This window comes from Callospermophilus lateralis, chromosome 4 (assembly GCF_048772815.1).
Source record: "Callospermophilus lateralis isolate mCalLat2 chromosome 4, mCalLat2.hap1, whole genome shotgun sequence".
NCBI lineage: Eukaryota > Metazoa > Chordata > Mammalia > Rodentia > Sciuridae > Callospermophilus > Callospermophilus lateralis.
This window is the reverse complement of record NC_135308.1, coordinates 120,985,180-121,006,982: the sequence shown is the minus strand read 5'-3', so window position 1 is coordinate 121,006,982 and position 21,803 is coordinate 120,985,180. Positions and strand designations below refer to the sequence as shown.

Below are 21,803 nucleotides of genomic sequence, written 5' to 3'. Positions count from 1 at the left end.
ACTCATCATGAAACTCAGCAACTTGGCAAGACCTCATCTGAAAATAAAAAAGAACTAGGGAACTGGGGATGCAGCTTAGTGGTAAAACACTCCTGGATTCAATCTCGGGTTTTGTCTTTTTAGTTTTTGTGGTACTGAGGAATCAAACCCAAGGCCTCATACACACTAGGTTAATCATTAAGTGGATCAACTCTATACTGAAAATGCAATCATTCACTTCTATTAAGAATATTTCAAATAGGGTACACAAAGATCATAAGACATAAGAACTAAGTAATTGTTCAAAATTTTAATGCACGCTATGAGAAATGAACTTTTAATCAACTGAATTGTATGGAAAATGAAACAGCAAATAAATTAGACCCACGTTAAAACAGAAGGTCAGCTAATGTCCAAACTTAAGGATATAATGGGCACAGCCAGCCATCGATTCCACAGGTTTCTTCTAAAGGTTGAATTCTTTCAAAAAGAACTTTGTTATGAACTGGTCCAGAGATCAACAGCATTTGGAAATGCTTAACAGGGATGATGATCAGGGACACGTTTCCTATAAGGAAAAACCATACAATTAAGAAAAATGTCAAAGGTGAAAAACATGATGTTAACCAAAGTTTTATACTACATACAGACAAATAGAATTCTAATTTTATTAAAATCATTAGAACTCAAATTTCCCACAAAGCATGTTTCTACCTCTGACTAACGTTCTTCAAGTAGTATGTTATTAGAGGTCATTAGAAAATCTGTGAAACACAAAGGACTGTGGATATTTACTATTCTCAACTTCTCATCCAAATACCCTACCTAAGATACACACTCCACACTGTCATGTATACCTAAAAAAAAAAAAATTAAAACAAAAAACAAAAAAAGAACAATCTCAAGAAAAAAGGGTTAATCCATGTTTTTTTACTAATACATGTTAGGAAATTTTACTGTATTAGATACAATTACTTTTTTTGTGTTTTTAATAAGGTTGATGGACCTTTATTTTATTTATTTGTATGTGGTGCTGAGAATCGAATCCAGTGCCTCACACATGCTAGGAAAGTGTTCTACCACTAAGCTACAGCCCTAGCCCTTGACACAATGACTTTAACCAGAAGTCCAAAAAATGGCAGGACACTGAAGATTCTAGATGAATCTAGATTCATAACAAAAATATCCCTCACAACTTTTATTCTCTAAGGACCACACAGTGAGGACACATAAGGATCTTTTGAGGAGAAAAGATGGTAAGGATACAGGGAAATTTTTAACTTTGTGATTCAGAAACACTCTTTCTTTCTAAAGGCACAAAAAACAGTAAAGAAAAGTAAAAGAACAGACTCAAAGAACATAGTATTAAATTAGGTCATACAGAAATAAACACCTTCCAACTCAGTAGTTTATGGGCAAACTAGGTTCCTAACCATGTCAAAAAAATTTATTAACCAGTTATCACTGGACACTAATCTGAAAAGCACATTCTCTGGTGGTTAAGAATATGGCCAGGCGCAGTGGCATGCACCTGTAATCCCATTGGCTTGGGAGGCTGAGGCAAGAGGATCTTGAGTTCAAAGCCAGCCTCAGCAAAATTGAGGTGCTAGGCAACTCAGTGAGACCCTGTCTCTAAATAATACAAAAAAAGGCTGGGGATGTAGCTCAGTGGTGGAGCACCCTGGTACCAAAAAGAATATGAAAAATGAGTTTGGCAAGGCTGAAAGTAAAAGTATTCATGTTTCTTTACTGCAAAAATACACGTTTCAAATGTGGTTGAGGACACTGAGTATTGTGAAGATCTACTGTGAAGATTTCTATGGGTAGGTTTGGCTATGTGATCTTGCCCCTGAACCTCTCCCACTTCTTCACTTAGTTAAGGAGATACAAATTACCTTGGTTGTCCTACTACCTAAGTGACATCCCTCCCAACCCACTTTTAAATTTTGTTATTGTAAAAAAGTTTCAAATGTAAATAAAAGTAGATTGTATAACAAATCCTCATACACCTTACCCAGGATTAATAATTTTCTACATCTGTTTATTCCTTCTTTATGTCCTATTGGATGCTCTGCATCTTTCCAAACTTATTATAGGAGTTCTGCAGCACTCAGTTCTTAAAAACTCTTCCCTTATTTACGACATTCACTTGTAGAGACTCAAGCAGTCTCCTGGCTTGAAACCCCTATCTGCCTTCCCTCTTTCTCTCAGTCTTTGCATTTCAGACAAAAGAAACTCATTTCTTCAGACAAAATCCTTGAAATATTTTTTAATTCTCTTTCTTCTCACACCCTGCATCCAACTCATAATTAAAACCCTACTGGTTCTACTTTCAAAATAGATCCCACAATCAATCCCTTCTCATCACCCTTACTACAATATCCTGGTCCAAACTACTATACTCTCCCATCTCCTTGAACCAATACTAATAGTAAATATGAATGACTAATAACTACTAAGAGCAAGTGAAAATCATTAACTGAATCTTCATCTTTCCCTTTAACCCTTTTTTTTTTGGTGGGGAGGGGACGGGGGAACACTGAGTAGTGGGGATGAAACTCAGGGCACCCTAAATCACCAAGCTACCTCCCCAGCCCTCTTTGAGAGACAGTCCTCACTAAGTTGCTGACGCTGGCCTCAAATCTGCAATCCTCCTGCCTTAGCCTCCTGAGTTGCTACAATTAAAGGCATAAACCACTGGTCCCAGCTTGTCCTTAACCATTTCTATGTGAATGAGATTTTAAAAGAACTTAAGTTGCTAAAATAAAACCTATAAAGAAACCTTATACAATGTGTGCTTAAAAATGTCTAAACAGAAGTATACCCAGGACAGAAAACAATGGAAGCTTATTCATCCTGGTTAAAAAAAAAAAAAAAAAAAAAATAGGTTATAGGTTATTACAACACTGCTACCCTTAGCCCCCAAGCTCCCTGATATTTAAACTTTCTAAATCTGGCTCTTTATGTGCCCTTTCAATCCTTTCAATTTCCACCATACACAAATAAATAGCATAGTTGTTCATGCTCCCTTTCCCAAAAGCTTTCCTGACTTAAAATTCTTAAGAATTGAGACTACTTTAAATAACTTAGGGACTCTTTTTAACTAGGCAAAAATGTTTCTGTGTCCCATTAACTATAGTATCAAGTAAAAGTGCTCCACTTGTCTCAGTGTTAGTAATTTTTTCTAGAAACTAAAAGTGCTCTGATACCTTGGTGCTGCTTTGATGATGTTGTCCACACGTAGAATCACCTCTGCTGCTTCAGCTGCACTCAAAAGAACTTGTCGCTTCACTTGGAAACTTTCTGTGATGCCCAATATTGCCATATCTCCTATGGTACCTTCTTTCATATCTGAAAAGAAAAACTTGTAGTTTAACAACTGAAGTATCAAAACATCTTTAATGATTTATAATAAATAAAATGAAACCTGTTTTAAAAAAACAGTCTAAGATTACAACATCCAACTACTTGATATAGTTAGCAAATTAGTTCATAAAAGAATTCAGGAAAGCCTTTTTAAAAATTAAAAGATCTAAGGACTGGGGTTGTGGCTCAGTGGTAGTGGGCTTGCCTAGCATGCATGAGGCACTCATTGGGTTCAATTCTCAGCACCATACACAAATAAATAAAGGTCCTCAAAAAAAAAAAAAAAAAAAAAATTAAAAGTTCTAACCAGGCATACCCATGTTTATAGCAGCACAGTTCACAACAGTTGAATTCTGAAATCGGCCTAGGTATCCATTAACAGATGACTAGATAAAAATAATGCAGTATGTTTAACAATGGAATTTTATTCAACCATAAATAAGAACTCGCAGGTAAATGAATGGAATTTGAGAACTTTATGTGAAGTGAAATAAGTCAAACTCAGCAAGCCTAGGGCTGAATGTTTTTTTTTAATAAATGGAAGAAAGAGGAAGGGGGGAAAAGGCATTTGTGTGTGTATGGTGGATCGTATGAAAACAGAAGAAGGGAGACCAGACAATTAGTTAAGTAGTGTAGAGGAAGGGGACCGAGGGAGGCAGAGAACGGGGAAGGGGGAGGTACCAGGGAACGATAGATACATCATTATCTATATGCACACGAATATGTAACAGAAAATCCCACTATTAAGAATAAAGTACCAATTAAAAAATATAGAGAAGGGGCTGAGGATATAGCCCAGTGACAAGAGTGTTTTGCCTAGCATGGATGAGGCCTTAGGTTCAATTTCCAGTACCACAAAAAAGAAAAAAAAGGAGGGGGATTCCAATGTCAACTACTGCTAGGTGCAGTGGCATACACCTGTAATCTCAGTGACTCAGGAGGCCAATGCACAAGGGTGGCATGTTTGAGGCCAGCTTCCACAACACAGCAAGACCCTGTCTCAATATGAAGGAAAAAAAAAAGAAAAAAAAAAGGAACTGGGATGTAGCTCAGTGGTAATGCAACTCTGACTTCAATCCCCAGTACCAAAAAAGAGGCACTTCTATTCTATTCAATTACTATTCACCTGTATTAACAGAGGGCAACAATGTCAAAGAACAATTAATTGTACAAAACACTAGGTCACTTACATTATCTCTTTATCTATACCTATATATAAAATTAATGCAAAAAATTTGCTTATTGCTAACTACTATGAAGTCATACACCTGGAAGAAAATTTATAAGTCACCTATCCAACCTTTCATTGTTTCTCAGACAGATGATTAATTGGCTCTTTTATTCAATGACAGGATTATCTACTTTCTAAGAGACTGTTCCTATAATATGCTGCAGAGCTTATTAGAAATTTTTAATCTGAATTAAATCTGCCTGTTGGCCACTCTTATCTATGGATTAAAGATGTGCCTTCAAGAATGTCTCAATAAGTTTATTATAAAATTAGGAATTAGCTAGAATGACAGTGCATGCCTGTAATCCCAGTGACTCGGGAGGCTGAGACAGAGGATCACAAGTTCAAGACCAGACTCAGCACTATTTTAAAATTAAAAAAAAAAAAAAAAAAAAAAAAAAAAAGGACTAGGGATGTGGCTGAGTGATTAAGTGCCCTTGGATTAAATTCAAGGTATCCCCCCACACACCCATCAAAAAAAAGAAAAGGGAGTTTTAAGAAATCATAGTAGATGGGCTAGGGATATAAATCAGTGGTAGTGGTAGAGTACTTGCTTAACAAGGCCCTGGCTTCAATTTCCAGTATCAAAAAGAGAATAGCAGTAGCAGAATTTACACTTATTTCAGAATATGAGCATTATTTATGCATCATTATATACCAAACTAGTTACCAATCTTCTAACTAGTTTTATACTTCCTAGGGTAATGTTGAGAATATGAAGTTAAATATTTCCCCAGATAAGTTACAAAAGAAACAAAGAAATCTTATACAGTTATCATGCAAACTTCTTTTTCTTCTTTCAAAAAAAAAAAAAAAAAAAAAAGAAAAAAAAAAAAACAAACAACTTGAGATAGACACTTTTGTCAACTACTACAAAAGTTGCACATATTTCTTACCCAGTCCAGCAGTTATATTGCCTTCACTGTGAGCAGCTCGGAGCTGTGCCACCAAATCTGCGCTGTCATAACCTGCATTGTCAGCTATGATGGTTGGTAACTATGAAATGAAGGAGATAAATTAACTTTACTACACAAAACATTAACTTACTGCTATCTAGAAAGATGGCTTTTAAAAACTACATTTAGAAACAATATAAAATCTGCTTTTAGTTATTGCTCATTAAAGGTATAAAATTCAGAATCAAATTTGAAAATGGTAATTCATGTTCTTAAAGCCAAGGCAGGCACTGGGGTTGTGGCTCAGCGGTAGAGCACTTGTCTAGCACATGATCCTTTAGCACCATATAAAAATAAATAAAGGTACTCTGTCTACAACTTAAAAAAAAAAAAAAAAAAAAGCCAAAGCATTGACCATTTGCTGTCTAGGATGTAAAATGTACTCATTTTAAAATCATCAATAGCCACAAAATTTAAGTTGAAATTTCTCATTTTTACTAGCTTACCATTCTCAGTGCTTTAGCATAAGACTCCATTGCAACAGCTTCTTTGCCTGGTGTTCTACTGGCAAGCTGTGTCACAGCATGAGCCATCAGCATCTCAGAACAGCCTATGAATAAAAATTCCATTAAAATATTGCTAATGTTATCTTCACGGTACTGAATTATTGACTTCCCTTCAGATACTGCCAAGTGCTTTAAAATTAAGTACAAAGACCAGGCACATGCCTGTAAACCCATCTAATTCTGAAGGCTAAAACCGAAGAATCACAAGTTGGAGGCCAGCCCAGCACACTGAGAGGTCCTGTCTCCAAAAAACAGGGATGGGGATGTAGCTAAGTAGTACGGTACCTCTGGGTTTAACTGCCAGTGCTGCAAATGGGGAGAAAAATCTTAAAAAACCCTAAATACAAAGATAATACATTTAGTTTCTAAGAACCAATAAAACCATCTATGAACCATATCATACTTTTATTTCTTAAAGTGTTTAATGTTTTCCAAATTCTTACCTCCTCCATATACTGTTCTAGAATCCTTCACAGTTTGGGCAAGAACACAAAGAGCATCATGCAAAGATCTTTCTGCTTCATCTAAAATTTGTTGAGTGGCACCACGCAAAACAATGGTACAAGCCTCACCTAAAATTAAAACATAATATTCTTATATCATAGTGACAAATTAGTCATAAACATGAAAATTATGCGCTCTATGATTTATGTAGGTGTTGTTTACATTTTGGGATTTTGAAAGCTGATATATTCTGTTACGCATTTTCTTTCCTAACTTATATTCATAGTGATTCTAAATAATAGAGAAAACTAAAAGCTGAATATGCACTCTTCATAAAAGGCATAATAAATATGAAGTTTACTTCAAAATATGCTTTTTCAAAACTTTAGGCTTGGGGCTGAGGATATAGCTCAGTTGGTAGAGTGCTTGCCTTGCATGCATAAGGCCCTGGGCTCAATCCTCAGCACTATAAAAAAAAAAAAAAAAAAAAAAAAAAGATTTTAGACTAATAACATTTTCTAGTACTATAGTAACTTTTTTTTCCACTTCAAGGGAGCCTAGAAAAGATTCAGGAACCATGAGATACATAATAACAACACACCAAGGGCATAATAACTCACCAAGGGCAACCCCAGAAAAGTGAATGAGTTTATCTTCTCCAATCATGACTTCCTCAATAAGTTTGCAACTTCCAAGCTTCACCAGTTCTGGGTGATCAAAGGTAGAAGCAATTTCTCCACCTATGAACATAAACATTAGATGTGTGTAATAGACTTACAAATAATGTATTAACTACATTTTAAAAACTGATAGCTGGGTTGGGGTTGTGGCTCAGTGGTAGAGCTCTTGCCTAGCATGTACAAGGCACTGGGTTGGATCCTCAGCACCACATAAAAGTAAATAAACTGTGTCCATCTACAACTAAAAAAAAAAAAAAAACCAAAAAACTGACTGCTTACTATATATCAGTTACACTACACACTAATTCTTCACATCAACTGTATGCCACAGGTTAATTATCTGATTTGCACATTGCAAAAAAAGAGGCAGAAAGCTAGGAATGTGGTTCATGGTAGACAGATTGCCTGGCATGTGTGAGGCCCTGGTTTGATCCCCAGCACCACAAACAAACAAAAACAAAACAAAGAAGGCATACAGGTTTAGTGATTTCTGTAAAGTTACATGGCTAGTATAAACTGAAGCTGAGATTCATATCCAAGTAGTCTCGCTTCAGACCTGTATGCATGCTGTGGGATACTACTCCCCAAAGGTTAAATCAAAAGTTAAAAAAAAATTTACCTTTAAAAGTCTGAACTTAAATTCTAATTTTCTTCTGAATCCAATCCAGAATACTAAATTTTATAAAACAATTTCCCAGGACACAATAAAAATATCTGGCCAGATATTTTATTTATGTTAACTATTTTGGGGGACAGAGGGATACCAGGGATTGAACTCTGGAGCACTCAACCACTGAGTCATATCCCCAGCCCTATTTTATATTTTACTTAGAGACAGGGCCCGAGCTCTTTGCTGGCGCTGGGTTTCAACTCTCAACCCTCCTGTTTCAAACGTCCAAGCTGCTGGGTAACAGATGTGCGCCACTGCACCTGACTAACCTTGGTAAGTATTTTTGAACTGCTTACAATATGGGCATTTGATAGCTCTAATTCTCACAATAACGAAAACGTCAAAAAGCCCCAGTAAGGCCTAGAAAAGGGAGAAATACACACTGAGAATTTCCCACAGCAAAACTTACCCAGGTATAAAAAAGAGTGAATTCATTTTAGTTCTTATGTCTTATTTCAAGTTAATTTCCTCTTCCATGCTCTATAAATATAACTTCAGCTACTTCCTTTCCTGTTCATGATCAAAGCAAGCTAGTTTTCCATTTCAAAATCCTTTTTAAAAAATTATGTTCTTTCCTTTTTAATAATGTGGATTTCACGTATTATCAACCAAACCTTCTTTTCCTATTTTTTTTTTTTTTTTGGATCAATTTCCTGATTAAGAAGTATCTTTTTTTTTTTTTCCTTTTAGGGCAGGGGGCTAGGGTACCAGGGGGCTGGGGTACCAGGGATTGAACCAGGTGCATTTTACTATATCCCTAGACCTTTTTACTTATTTTTTATTTTGAAACAGGGTCTTGCTAAGTTGAGGCTGACCTCTTGCCTCAACCTCCTGAATCACTGGGAAAACAGACAAGTGCCACCATGACTAGCAATGCTGTTATCTTATTATTTTAAGTGACAAAGAATCTGTTCTAAATTCTACAAACTTATAATCTGTATAATCTTTTTACTTCTGGTTAATTCTTGAGACTGCTTGTATTATGGATGTGAGACAATAAGTATCTGGGACATCACATCCAAAAATAATCTAACTTTACTTTTGGTAACGTTCATTTCATCTTTCTATATCTGCTTATGAGACATTTCTTGACATTTGCAATAATCATTTCACATACATTGATACTTAGCTCTGATTATGAGGTCAATTTCACAGCCAGAGTTCTGCTTGTTGCAGTAAATTTTCTTCTGAATATATTTGACAATTTCATGTACTAAGTCCTTATGATATCAATTTGCTCTATGAATTATGTTATCATTCATATTTCTTATGTCTATTTTTCTTTTTTTTAAAACATCAGAAATTTATTGGTTGCTCAAAACATTACATTGACCTTGACATATCATACATTTATTTCAAAATGTCTTTATTTTCTTGCATTGGAAGATCAATTACATCAACACGAACATCATAGTTTAATGTGTTAACTTACACATCAAGTTTACCACGGCTTATAAAGAAAAAGAACTTTAACAGGTAAACCCACTTCCAAGTAATTAACAAAAGGAAAATGTCTCTAGGTCAAAGGAAGATTATGCCTCTCAAATTACTAAAAATGGCTTCACATATCATTCTGAGCCAGGCATGGTGGTGCATGCCTATAATCCCAGCTATCAGAAAGGCTTGAGGCAAAAGAACTGCTAGTTGGAGGCCACCCCAGCAACTTAGTAATCCAGTCTCAAAATAAAAAATAAAAAACTAGGGATGCAACTTAGTGTTAGAGCATATGCCTAGCATATATAAGGCCCTCGGTTCAATCTCCAGTGCAGGAAAGAAGGAAGAGAGGGAGGGAGGGGGAAGGAAAAACAAAAAATCATTCTGGGATGAGGTGACAAATACTTTCCAAGTTAGTACACCTAATTTCTTCTAATATTTCCAACATTCAGGTCTTCTCAATTCTCATTCCCAGATTCCAAACCAACTTTCCAACCTACTTATTGGACCCAAATGAAATTTAGATGATAAAAATAAAACTTAAGTTTTTCTAGGGTTACTTGGTGACTACTTGTAGAAATCATTATTGCAACAAGAAACAAACAAGATACAGATTACTATCTGATTTGTAAACACAATTTCTATTTGACACAATTGGGATTATATCACTCAAATCTCCACTCAAGGGTGTTAAGCATACACTTTCATCATATGTTGCTGAACTGTTTATTTCAACATTTATTACTTTCAGAAAAATTTAAAAATTAAGGAAAACTAAGTATACATACTTTAGCACAAAGTGTTCATTAAAGGTTACTACTGTAACTGTATTACATAGGGTATGAAGCATTCAACTACTCCTTAAGCAATAGTTTGTTTAGACTATATTGAGAAAATTAAACTTATAAACTGTTAAGAAAAAATTTATCTTTAGGGCTGGGGTTGTGGCTCAGTGTAGAGCACTTGCCTAGCAAGTTTGAGGCACTGGGTTTGATTCTCAGCACCACATATAAATAAATGACTAAAACAAAGGTTAATTAACATCTAAAAAAAGATTTATCTTTAAAATAGTAACACCAACAAAAAGAAATCCACAGCCATGGTGAACCTTGTATATAACTTGGCATAACATTAAGGCATTATGCATTATTTTGGCTAAGCATTCCTAAATTAGCTGTAAATTCAAAATATAAACTTTTGAACATGAACACAACAGCAAAACTTTTATGTGATGGATCACAGATGCACCAAACTATTGCTTAAAATTTCCTTCAGGCTGAGTACAAGATGTACATAAAACAAATGACTTTCATGCTTACAACTAGGTCCCATCCTCAAGTTATCTCATTATATATATGCAAATATTCCTAAATCAAAAAATAAAATCCAACATCTAAAGGGCTTCAAAGTCCCAATCAGACAAAAAATATTCAACCTGTATTAAAAATACTGTAACTAGTCAAGTGTGGTGGTGCACGCCTATAATCCCAGCAACTTGGGGAAGACTCTGGCTCAAAATTAAAAATAAAAAGGGCCTGGGATGCAACTCAGCAATTAAAGATAACTAAATTACAAACTTCCAAAAGTATAAATGAGATTTCAGAATAACTCTTCAATAAGATTTCAGAATAACTCTAAAACTCTAAACTCCTTACAGGGATTTCTTCATATTTTCAACAATGAATCGCATATAGTAATGTTCAATAAATCTGAGTGACTATTATGTTTATTAGAAATTAATGCCTTTTGGGCTGGGGATATAGTTCAATTGGTAGAGTGCTTGCCTTGCATACACAATGCCCTGGGTTCAATCCCTAGCACCATAAAAAAACCCCAAAAAGAAATTAATGCCTCTTATACATACCTGTAACAAGGGCCAGGCGCTCTACACCTGCAAAATCTGCATGCTCAATAGCCATGACACCAGCAGCACCAAAAAGCTGTTCAGGATAATTATAAATTAATTGCCTGCAAATAAAACATATGAAACATTATGCTCAAAACTGCTGTTTCTCAAAACAAGCTAAAAAGAATGCAGATATTTTTTACCAGACACACAAATTAGAACAAGTTACCATTTCTCACTTATCCCAGCAAGATGGGAGGCTAAAATAGGATTGTCAAGTTCAAAGCTAGACTTAGCAACTTATTGAGACTCTGTCTCAAAAAAAAAAGGGCCGGGAACATGGCTTAGTGGTTGGGTGCCCCTTGGTTTAATCCCCAGGACAAAAACAAAAACAAAAAAAAAAAAAAAAGAAAGAAAGAAAGAAAATGTGTTAATTTAGCAGAAAAGCATCAAAAACCTTATTGATGTCCATATACGTTAACTCCTGGTAACCTACAGCAATAAAATTTAAATGTTAAAGAATTTTTTACATGGTTTCATTTTCCCACACTTCAGTTATTCATTGTCAATTGAGGCCCAAAAATAAAACCAATAGTTTGGCTCTAAATAGCCTACTAAAATCTTGCATTGTCTTGCCCAGAATGTGAATCACACCTTTGTCCCATGTCTCCACAATGTTTTCTACCCGTCTTTAGTCACTTAGTAGCCATCTAGGTTATTAAATCAACAATCAAGAATATCTCTATATAAGTAACCCTTACATCACAGTCAAACATTAAGGTACAATGCCTAAGTTATTCACCTCACTTCATCTTAAACATAAGCACTGTTATCATAAATCTCTCATCATCACAAGAAAGATAAGTACAGTACAATGAGGTACTGAGGGCAATCAAGAACACCTTCACATAACATGTGAAAGTACAGTTTAACTGTCTTACTTTATTATTGATGCATTCAAGTGTTGTTAATCTCATACTGTGCCTAATTCGCAAGTTAAATTTCATCCCAAACATGTAATGAAAAAAACCGAAAACCAAGAAACAGTATCTAAAGGGTTTAGTACTATCCGTAGTTTCAAGCATCCTCTAGGGGTCTATGAATATATCCAACGCCGAGCAGGGGCGACTACTGTACAATGTTCTTCATCTGTGCCACACCAAGTCAGCCAAGAAAGTAAAGATTAAATGTAATTGACTTCTATGCCTGCTAAGAGTATGTGTAAATCACATCTAATTATGAAAATCTATAATATTAAAAATATGTACTGTAACTAGGCACAGTACTCCTATAATCAGAGACCAAGGAGGCTGAAGCAGAAGGATCCCAAGTCCAATATCAGCCTAGACAATTTTGTGAGACTCTCAGCAACTTAGGAAGAACTTGTCTCAAAATTTAAGAAAGGACTGGGGATGTAGCTCAGTGATAAGGGTTCAATTCCCAGTAGCAAAAAAGATTAAAAAGTAAACATAATATGTACTACAGTTTCTAAATAACATTACGAATACAAGTAATTCAATATGAAGTACTTCCATAATTTTTGTAAGAAAAAAATCATTTTTTTACATTAAAAATACCATTAATGAGCTGGGGATATAGCTCAGTTGGTAGAGTGCTTGCCTTGTATGCACTAGGCCCTGGGTTCAATCCCTAGCACCAAAAAAAAAAAGTATCATTAATACATACAAACACAGACCTGTTAATAAAGCAGTTTATTCCATGCTTAAGAATACGTTCAACTTTCTCCTTCATTTTTTCCTTTTCTGCATGTTCAATTTCTGCAACCTTTGCTGTAGAATCAACTCTTACCCGGGAACCAAATATCTAAAACAAAGAAACACACATCAGTACATATACACAGCATCAATTTTATTAATCTTTTTAAGTCCCACTGCATATTTCAACATTTTTATGAACTATCAAAAACTATGTATATGTAAACCAGGCGTAGTGGTATGTATAATCCCAATGGCTCAAGAGGCTGAGGCAGGAGGATCCCAAGTTCAAAGCCAGCCTCAGCAAAAGCGAGGCGCTAAGCAGCTCAGAGACACCATGTCTCTAAATACAAAAAAGTACATGTGTGTATATATTCATATACACATTTTAAGCTTTTTAATGCATCTGATTCCCAGCCTGAGTTTATAGCAACCAGCAATTACAACTGCAAGAAAAATAGTTAAATACCTTTATTTTGTCTGTATCCATTCCAGTGTTGGCAATAAGAATTTTTGCATTTTCAATTCGTTTTGGTTGATTTACTCCAATTTTTTTATCCAATAGGAATCCTACAATAAACATAATAGTATTAAAAGGCTTCATTTATGAAATGACTAATTCAAGGAATTTATTCAAGTTCAATTTACCAAACTCCTAGAACCTACAAACCATCCCATTAGAAAAATCAATTTAGTGGTTATTTAAATTACAGAAAACATCAGAGCACAGCAGACAGTAAAAGGTAAACCTAAAACTTTGAAGCTGGTAGTAAAATTTAAAAATAATGTATAAGAGATGAGCTGGACAAACTTGTCCAATCATGTCCCTAATGCATACTGATTTTACAGTTAAGCATCAAGCATAAATACACATCTGTCAAATAGAAATAGAATTAGACAAAGAAATACTAGCTATTAACCTAGCTGTGGAGATTTGGTACCATCATATATATGAACTCAGTACTGCTTATCTTTACAGGCTTCTTTGAAATGAATGCATAAGAAACTTTTCCCTTATTAACTTTTCTGCTCTTTTCAGTCAAACTATTCACTCAATGGGTCATCATCACAAGGACTGAAGAACTACAATTCCTATTGCACTGCCTGGTAGACAACAAAGAATAGCAGGTGCTTGTGCTACTGTCCTTTTTTCCCCCTCCTTCTAACCTTGTTTTAAATAGAATTCCACTACTTATCAGGTCCTGTTAAGAAATACTAGACAATTACAGAACAAAAGTAACAAAAACAGCATGGTACTGGCACCAAAAAAGGCATGTAGACGAGTGGTACAGAACAGAAGACACAGAGACAAAATAAGTAAATACATAAATACAGTTATCTCTTACTAGACAAAGGCGCCAAAAACATACATTGAAGAAAAGATAGTCTCTTCAACAAATAGTGCTGGGAAAACTGGAAATCCATATGCAGCAAAATGAAATTAAGCCCCCATCTCTCACCATGCCCAAAACTCAACTCAAAGTAGATCAAGGACCTAGGAACTAAACAAGAGACCCTGTACCTAACAGAAGAAAAAATAGACCCAAATCTTCATCATGTCTGATTAGGCCCTGACTTCCTTAACAAGTGTCCTAAAAGTACAAGAAATAAAAGCAAGAATCAATAAATGGTTGCATGCACAAGGTCCTGGGATGGATTCAAACTAAAAAATTGCTTCTCCACAAAAGAAACCATCAGTGAGGTAAAGAGAGAGCCTACAGAACGGGAGCAAATTTTTACCACACACACATCAGGTAGAGCACTAATCTCCAGGATATATAAAAAACTCAAAAAACTTAACACCAAAAAAAACAAAATAGCCCAAACAATAAATGAGCTAAGGAACTGAACAGAAGATATACAACAGAAGATATACTCTCAGAAGATATACAATTGATCAATAAATACATTAAAAAAAACCTCACTCCAGTCAAAATGGCAATTATCAAGAATATAAGCAACAATAACTGTTGGCAAGTACGTGGGGGAAAAGACACACTCATACATTGCTGGTGGGACTGCAAATTGGTACAATTAATTTGTAAAGCAGTAGGAGATTCCTTAGAAAACTTGTAATGGAACCACTATTTGACCCAGCTATCCACTCCTGGATCTATACCCAAAGGATTTAAAAATAGCATACTACAGTGATGCAGCCACATCAATGTTAATAGCAGCTCAATTCACAAGAGCTAAATTGTGGAAGCAACCTAGATGTCCTTCAATAGATGAATAGATAAAGAAACTGTGGTATACATACACAATGGAATATTGCTCAGTATTAAAAGAGAATAAAATCATGGCATTTGCAGATAAATAGATGGAGTTAGAGAACATCATGTTAAGTGAAGTCAATCCTCAAATACCAAAGGCTGAATGTTTTCTCTGATAAGTAGATATTAATCCATAATGAGGCGGGCTGGGGAGTGCACCCATGGGAGGAATGAAGGAACTTTGAATAGGGCAAAGGGGAGGGGGGAAAGGGGAAGCATGGGGGTAGGAAAGATGGTGGAATGAGATGAACATCATTACCCTAGGTACATGTATGATGACACAAATTGTGTGATTCTACTTTGTGCACAACCAGATATATGAAAAATTATACTCCATTTGTGTATTATAAATCAAAATACATTCTGCCGTCATGTATAACTAATTAGAATTACAAAAAAAAAATACTAGTCCTTACACATAAAATGCAATTAAAAGATATTTTTTAAAGTAATAATTTTCTTCTTCCCTGTAGGAGAATGCCTACATCTTCTATATAACATTTTGAGAAGCAAATACAACATGAAGTTGCTTTTTAACTCCAGGCTAAACTGTACCCTCTAGTAAGGGCAATGGCACTTGCCTTTAATCCTAGTCATACAGGAGGATTCCAATATAAAGGTCAGCCTCAGCAATTAGCTTAACCCTGTCTCAAAAAATAAGGACGACTGAGGATGTACCTCAGCGGTCAAGTACCCCTGGGTTGAATCCCCAGTATCAAAAATAAATAAATAAATAGATAGACAGATCTATAAATCCTATCTATCAGGGCATAAATCACATAGATTTGTCAGTTAAAGGATCTTCTTAAAACAAGAAAGAACACTTCCTCAGTAACCTGCTACTACTAAATGGTCTGAGACTCATTCAGATCCCTCCTGGATGATACACATAATACTAGAAAAAGTGCTATTTGAGAGTAGCTAATTTTCAGCAAAAAGAAAATTACAATTACTCAGGGACTGGGGTTGTGGCTCAGTGGTAGAGCGCTTACCTAGCATGTGTGAAGCACTGGGTTCGATTCTCAGCACCACATATAAATAAATAAAAGTCCATCAAGAAAATTAAAAAAGAAAATTACAACTACTCTTCACTAGACCACAAATAATTTCATGGTACAAAGTGAAATCTAGAAGTTACCAGAAAAATGCAGGAATGGTATAAGAAGATGACACACACTGTCAGTATTTAACAAATAGATTAAAATGAAAAATGGTTGCAATGTATATGTCCTCAAAGTTAAGTTTTCTGGCTCTGTAAATTGTCACAAATTCCCATTAATTAAAATCAAGACTCATTCAGTATTCAGCCTCTTAGAAGCTTATCCAAACTTCTTTCCCATATTTGGACACCATACATACCTTCATCTAAATAAGAATCTGCCAGACTCCCTCCTAGCTTCTTGATGACATGAATCGCCTCCAGATTACCAGAACCTTTCAGTCTGAGAACAGCTTCTACAGCTAATTTGGTAAAGTGATCTTTGTGATGAGTAAGAAGTTTTGAGGATAATGTTGTTCCTGCAATATTCATTAAATCTTGACGGAACTTAACTTCATCAGAACTAAATAAAAAGCAATAAAAGAAAAAAAGAAAACCAATCCTGTTATTAAAATGTCTGCTCACAGTAAACAACCCTATTTTACTTTTCAAAGCTTATCTAGATAGCCATTAATCCATAGATATTTTTACCCTAGCCAGGTCTCCAAAATTCACAGGAAAAGACTAAACCTCTCTCCAATAATCCAGAGAAGTGAATTAAAGGGTACGTTTTCTCCACCAAACTGCCCAAGGGGGCAGGAATGAAGGGAGAATCAAAAGAATATTAAATGTACTGAGTGCGGTGGCACACGCCCATAATCCCAGTGGCTCAGGAGGCTGAGATGGGGGATATTGAGTTCAAAGCCAGCCTCAGCAAAATTGAGGGGCTAAGCAACTCAGGGACAGTCTCTAAATAAAATACAAGAGGGTTAGGGATGTGCCCCTTAGTTAGATCCCCAGGGCACTCACACATACATTCATACACACACACACACACACACACAAATCAAATGTTGCCAAGAGCATGGGGAAACAAGCATTATCACACAATTAGTGTACTGGGAGTATAAATAAAATTTTTTGAACATTTATTTGGTAATGTACATAAAATGCCTTAAAACATGTACTGACCTTTGGACCAAGCAATTGTATAAACAAGTTCCTAGATAACAACTCTGTCACATTATTTTAGAACTAAAATTATCAAGAACACAAATCTCCAACCATAAATAAGCTAAGGAAATTCCATTAGTTCTATATGCAAACGTTTAACTCTATTAAAAGTAATACTGCAGAGATTACTAACACTTAAGAAATATAATTGTTATCCAACTAGTTTTAAAAGATGCTAACAGACCCTCTACACGATGTATTTGGGGTTTGGGGGCATTTTTATTTTTATTACATGTAAAAAGACTAGAAACACAAACTTTCACTTTGGTAACTGTCTCTGGAGGCTGATGTGGGTTTGACTGGTGGGTGAAGTGAAGCAGAATCATACTTGTGTATGCTTTTCAATATTCTTTAGGCTACAATTTTAGAACAGTAGTATTTTGGTATACCAACCCGTGATCAACAGCAGAACTCAACAGAGCTTCTCTTGCAGCCTTTGTGGCTTCTCTCCAACCCGCAATAATGGTCTGTGGATGAATCTTTTTTGCAATTAAAGATTCTGCTTCCTATTAATAAACAGTTATAAAAATAATAGTTACAAAGGACTTAATCACTTGTGTTATTCAAAACCATAGTAACAAAAAACAAGGGCAGAGTTCTCAGTTGCTCTTACCCTTAGTAATTCTGCTGCTAAAACAGTAACAGAGGTAGTGCCATCACCAACTTCATCATCTTGAACCCTTGACATATCTAGAAAGAAAGTGTTAAAATTATTTCTCTGTAGCTTACTAAGTTATACAAAAATACCCACTACCAATCTACTCTCAGTAACATAGACTCCTCACCTGACAAATTTGGGGAAGCTTTTAGGTCTGAAATAAAAAATTTTTACCACTGTTATGGTATGAATATGCCCCCCAGAGTTCATGTGTTGGAAACATAATCCCCAATCTCTCTCTTGTGATGCTTACCAGCATGTTATATCAGAGCAGAAGGCCCAGACATGGTTCCCAGACCTTGCATTTTCTAGCCTCTAGACCCATGAGCCAAATGAACTTCTACTGTTTATAAATTACCCAATCTGTGGTTTCTGTTATAACAGCACAAAATGGACTAAGATAATCACCAACAATTACATGGCACTTCTAAAACTGTATTTTAATAGTAACAATCTATTAAAAAGTGATGAGTATCAGTCAACACAACCTATTAGAAAACACCATTTCAAAATGTTAATCAAATAGTATTATCTTTAGACTCACCAACTAAAACTTTAGCTGCTGGGTTGTCAACACCAATATTTTTCAGAATAGTGGCACCATCATTGGTTACCATGAGAGAGGCATCTCGTCCACTACTTAAAAGAATTTTGTCCTAAAGAGAACACATTTATTTCAAGTTAAGATATAAATTCACCTTCAAGAATGCATGAATCAATCAGTATACTCAGCAGTATACTGCTGACATGTAAATACCTCGGATAGCTACTGGCCTTCAAATGTTTCCAATGCATACACCCCACTATCATATCTTCATTATCTATCCCCAGAGGCATTAGAAACACAAGGAGAATCAGACCTTCCTAGATTTGTTACAGCACTGTGATAGAAAACAATGGAAACAACAGAAGCGTCCATCAAGTAAAGTTATAATCAAGCTACAGAATACTATTTGACAGTTAAAGAGGAGATGGTGTATCTACTTACTCTGAAAGGAATTTAAAAGAGTAATTACAGAAAAAGTACACACAAACAGCATGTGTGTATGTTATGTCAGAACATAACAGAAAAATACTGAAAAAATGGCATACAAAAAACACTGGTTGTCACCAGGGAAAGACATGGAACTGGAGATAATGATCCAGGACGGATTTTGTTCTTAGCAAAAAAATAACATATTTACCACTTATAAAATTTAAGTCTTAAAAGATTTTTAAAAAGTTACTAACTATATCTCCAATAAGAGCTTTAAAAAATATTAAAACTTATATTTGTGGCCAGCCTGGGTAAAATTTCAAGACCCTATCTCAAAACAAAAAAACTTGCTATTTTTGCTTACCATGCCCTTGGGTCCCAACGTGCTTTTCACCAAATCTCCAATGGCGATGGCACCAATAAACGATGACTGAAATGAAAATCTGAGACTGTCAGAATTTTGATCACAGAAAAAAAATACAATTGTATTTTTATAAGAACAAGGCAGAATGGGCTTACCAGACGAGCTGTCTCCGCTCTCTCTTCATCAGCTCCAGCCTTGAAGATGTTAACAGGTGCAAGGGAAAGGGATGCCTAAAACGGAAAATCAAGAATATGGATGCTCTTTATTTTTTGGTACCAGGGTTGAACCCAGGGGCACTTAACTACTGGCTCATATCCCCAACCCTTTTTATTCTGACCAGGGTCTCATCAAGTTTCTTAGGGTCTCTAAATTGCTTAAGATATCTTTGAACTTGTGATCCTCCTGCCTCAGCCTCCAGAGCTACTGGAATTACAAGCTTGCTCACTGCGGATGAATACCCATACTCTCTAACAGTATATATTTTTAGTGCCTTCCAATACATATAGAAGTAGGCATCTTAAGAGAATATTCATTTACAGTAATTTTAAAACACAAATTAAGCATCTATCATCAAGGACTTACATGAGGATGCCAAGTATAAATAGTAAAGTCAGAGTTCGAGTGTCTGGGCAAACTAGCGACAATATTAACTTAAGGACGAGTAGTGAGAGAGTGTAAGGCTATTCGTTCGACAACGGCCAGGAGGGCGCCCTCCATCTTCCACCCTAGGGCGGCTCCTTCACGGCCCTCCAGACTCCGCCTCCAGGAGGGCGGTGCTGTGCGAGCACTAGAAACTTCTTCGCTAGGGATAAGACCCGAGTCTCGTAGTCCCCAGACTGTTGAAAGGCCGAACAGAAAAAGGATGTCTCATTAGGCCCACTCCTCCTTTCCGCCCGCATGGAGGGCTCTACCGGCTGAACCCGCGCAGGCCTCACGCCGCGACTGGCGCCATGTGCGGTGGGCCCAGAAGACAAGACAAGGGCAGCCCGCGACTCTGAGAACACGGAGGGAGCAGCGGTGTTGCGGGGTGGGGCTGGGACAGGGGTAGGAGGTAGAGAGCAGGAGGCCAGGCTCACCATGGTTCCGAGGAGTTCGGCACACAAGCAAATCCCTCACGCGCCCGGCAGCCAGCAGGGAAAAGGAAGCAGGAAGTGACGAGGACGCTTTATCGCAGAGGGCGGGGCCCAGCTGCGCACCGCTACGGCCTGCAGCCGCTGCCGCCGCCGGAGCATCTCCAAGAGTTGCCTCACCGGCCGGAAACGTAGCTCTTCAGTGGGAGGGCGGGGCATCGGCTCGCGCTCAGCCACTGCTGCGCCTACCGCTCCGGATGAGGAAGGGGCGGGGCGGTTTGAGGTTAAATTTTCGAAGAACAAAGAGACGCCGCGCCACAGGGGTTGCCACAGCAACGGAGTTCCACCTCACATCTTTAATTTTTCTATTTTAAAATTTAATCTTTAAGACGGACATTTTGGCTCGTGCCTACAATCCAGCGACTCCGGAGGTTGAGGCTGGAGGCTCGCGAGTTCTAAGCCAGCCTTGACAACTTAGCCAGGCCCTGTCTTTAAAATTTAAAAAGGACGGGGGCAGTATCTCCACGGAAAAATGCCTCTGAGGGTTCAATCTTCAGTAATGCAAAAAATTTTTAATCTTTAAAATTTTGTATTAAAGTCATATGTACAGTTTCAAATATTTTATACTAATAATGAAAAACAATTGAGTTTATTGTTTCTTCTTCCCAGAAGCAGCCACTTTAATTTTTTTTGGGGGGGGGCGATATTTACGGACATATTACTAAATGATATATTTATTGTTATTTTAATTTTAAACATTATTTACTGAGTAATACTTATTTACTGAGTATTACAAGGGAGGATTTCTTTCCTTTTGTTGAGTTTTAAAATGTTGTTTCTAATTGGACCTGGATTGCCTAGTAGGACAAGGTCTTAGAACTCAGGCAAAACATTTAATTGTCTTTGCCCTTTTTCCGCATTTCAGGAGGTTGTGCGTTCATTTCTTTTCCCCTCCAACAATAGAGGTAATTCATATTCTTACATGAGGTCTTGATAGAGATCAAGATTCCAAATATTTCAGTTTACTAAAAATAGTTTTTTGCTTTCTGTGAATTGACCCCCCCTAAGATGACCAGAGAAAACTGTGCTTTAAAAATTTAGTTTTCTAGCATCTATGGATACCCACTTTTCTTCTTTTAATCACTTAGCAAGTGCCTGGATTTTGACAGTGAGAGGATTCAATTTTTAGTTGTTTTTACCCTCAGATAATCCAACCTGTTGTTTTTGTATGACACAAGAGCAAGGAATTTTTTAAATATAGATTCTTTAAGTTGTAGTTGGACACATATCTTTATTTTTTTTGTGGTGCTGAGGATTGAACCCAGAGCCTTGCACATGCTAGGTGAGCGCTCTACTGCTGAGCCACAACTCCAGCCCCTGGTTTTTATGCTTTTAAATGGTTGCAAAAAAAAAAAAATTTCAT

At 36.4% G+C, this 21,803-nt stretch overlaps 1 protein-coding gene across 1 annotated transcript; it reads right to left on the bottom strand.

Annotated features, from left to right (window-relative positions):
• Positions 1–274: 274 nt before the first annotated feature.
• On the bottom strand, positions 275–20,517 carry Cct2 (chaperonin containing TCP1 subunit 2). Its single transcript, XM_076854855.1, has 16 exons — positions 20,387–20,517; positions 19,466–19,540; positions 19,311–19,376; positions 18,515–18,626; positions 17,926–18,002; positions 17,706–17,818; positions 16,460–16,662; positions 13,297–13,397; positions 12,809–12,936; positions 11,131–11,234; positions 7,103–7,222; positions 6,482–6,610; positions 5,979–6,082; positions 5,473–5,572; positions 3,189–3,330; positions 275–547 (listed from the first exon to the last, which is right to left on the bottom strand). The coding sequence occupies exons 1-16, from the start codon at positions 20,387–20,389 to the stop codon at positions 517–519; spliced, it is 1,608 nt and encodes a 535-aa protein (XP_076710970.1). The 5' UTR covers positions 20,390–20,517; the 3' UTR covers positions 275–516.
• Positions 20,518–21,803: the final 1,286 nt, after the last annotated feature.

Bases quoted from the DNA above. Each gene is read 5' to 3' on its own strand.
- Cct2 (XM_076854855.1), bottom strand. The intron at 18,003-18,514 runs GTGAGTCTAAAG...CTTTCTTTCTAG, and splicing joins AGCAGCTAAAGTTTTAGTTG to ATATGTCAAGGGTTCAAGAT. The intron at 17,819-17,925 runs GTAAGAGCAACT...GTTTATTAATAG, and splicing joins TAGCAGCAGAATTACTAAGG to GAAGCAGAATCTTTAATTGC.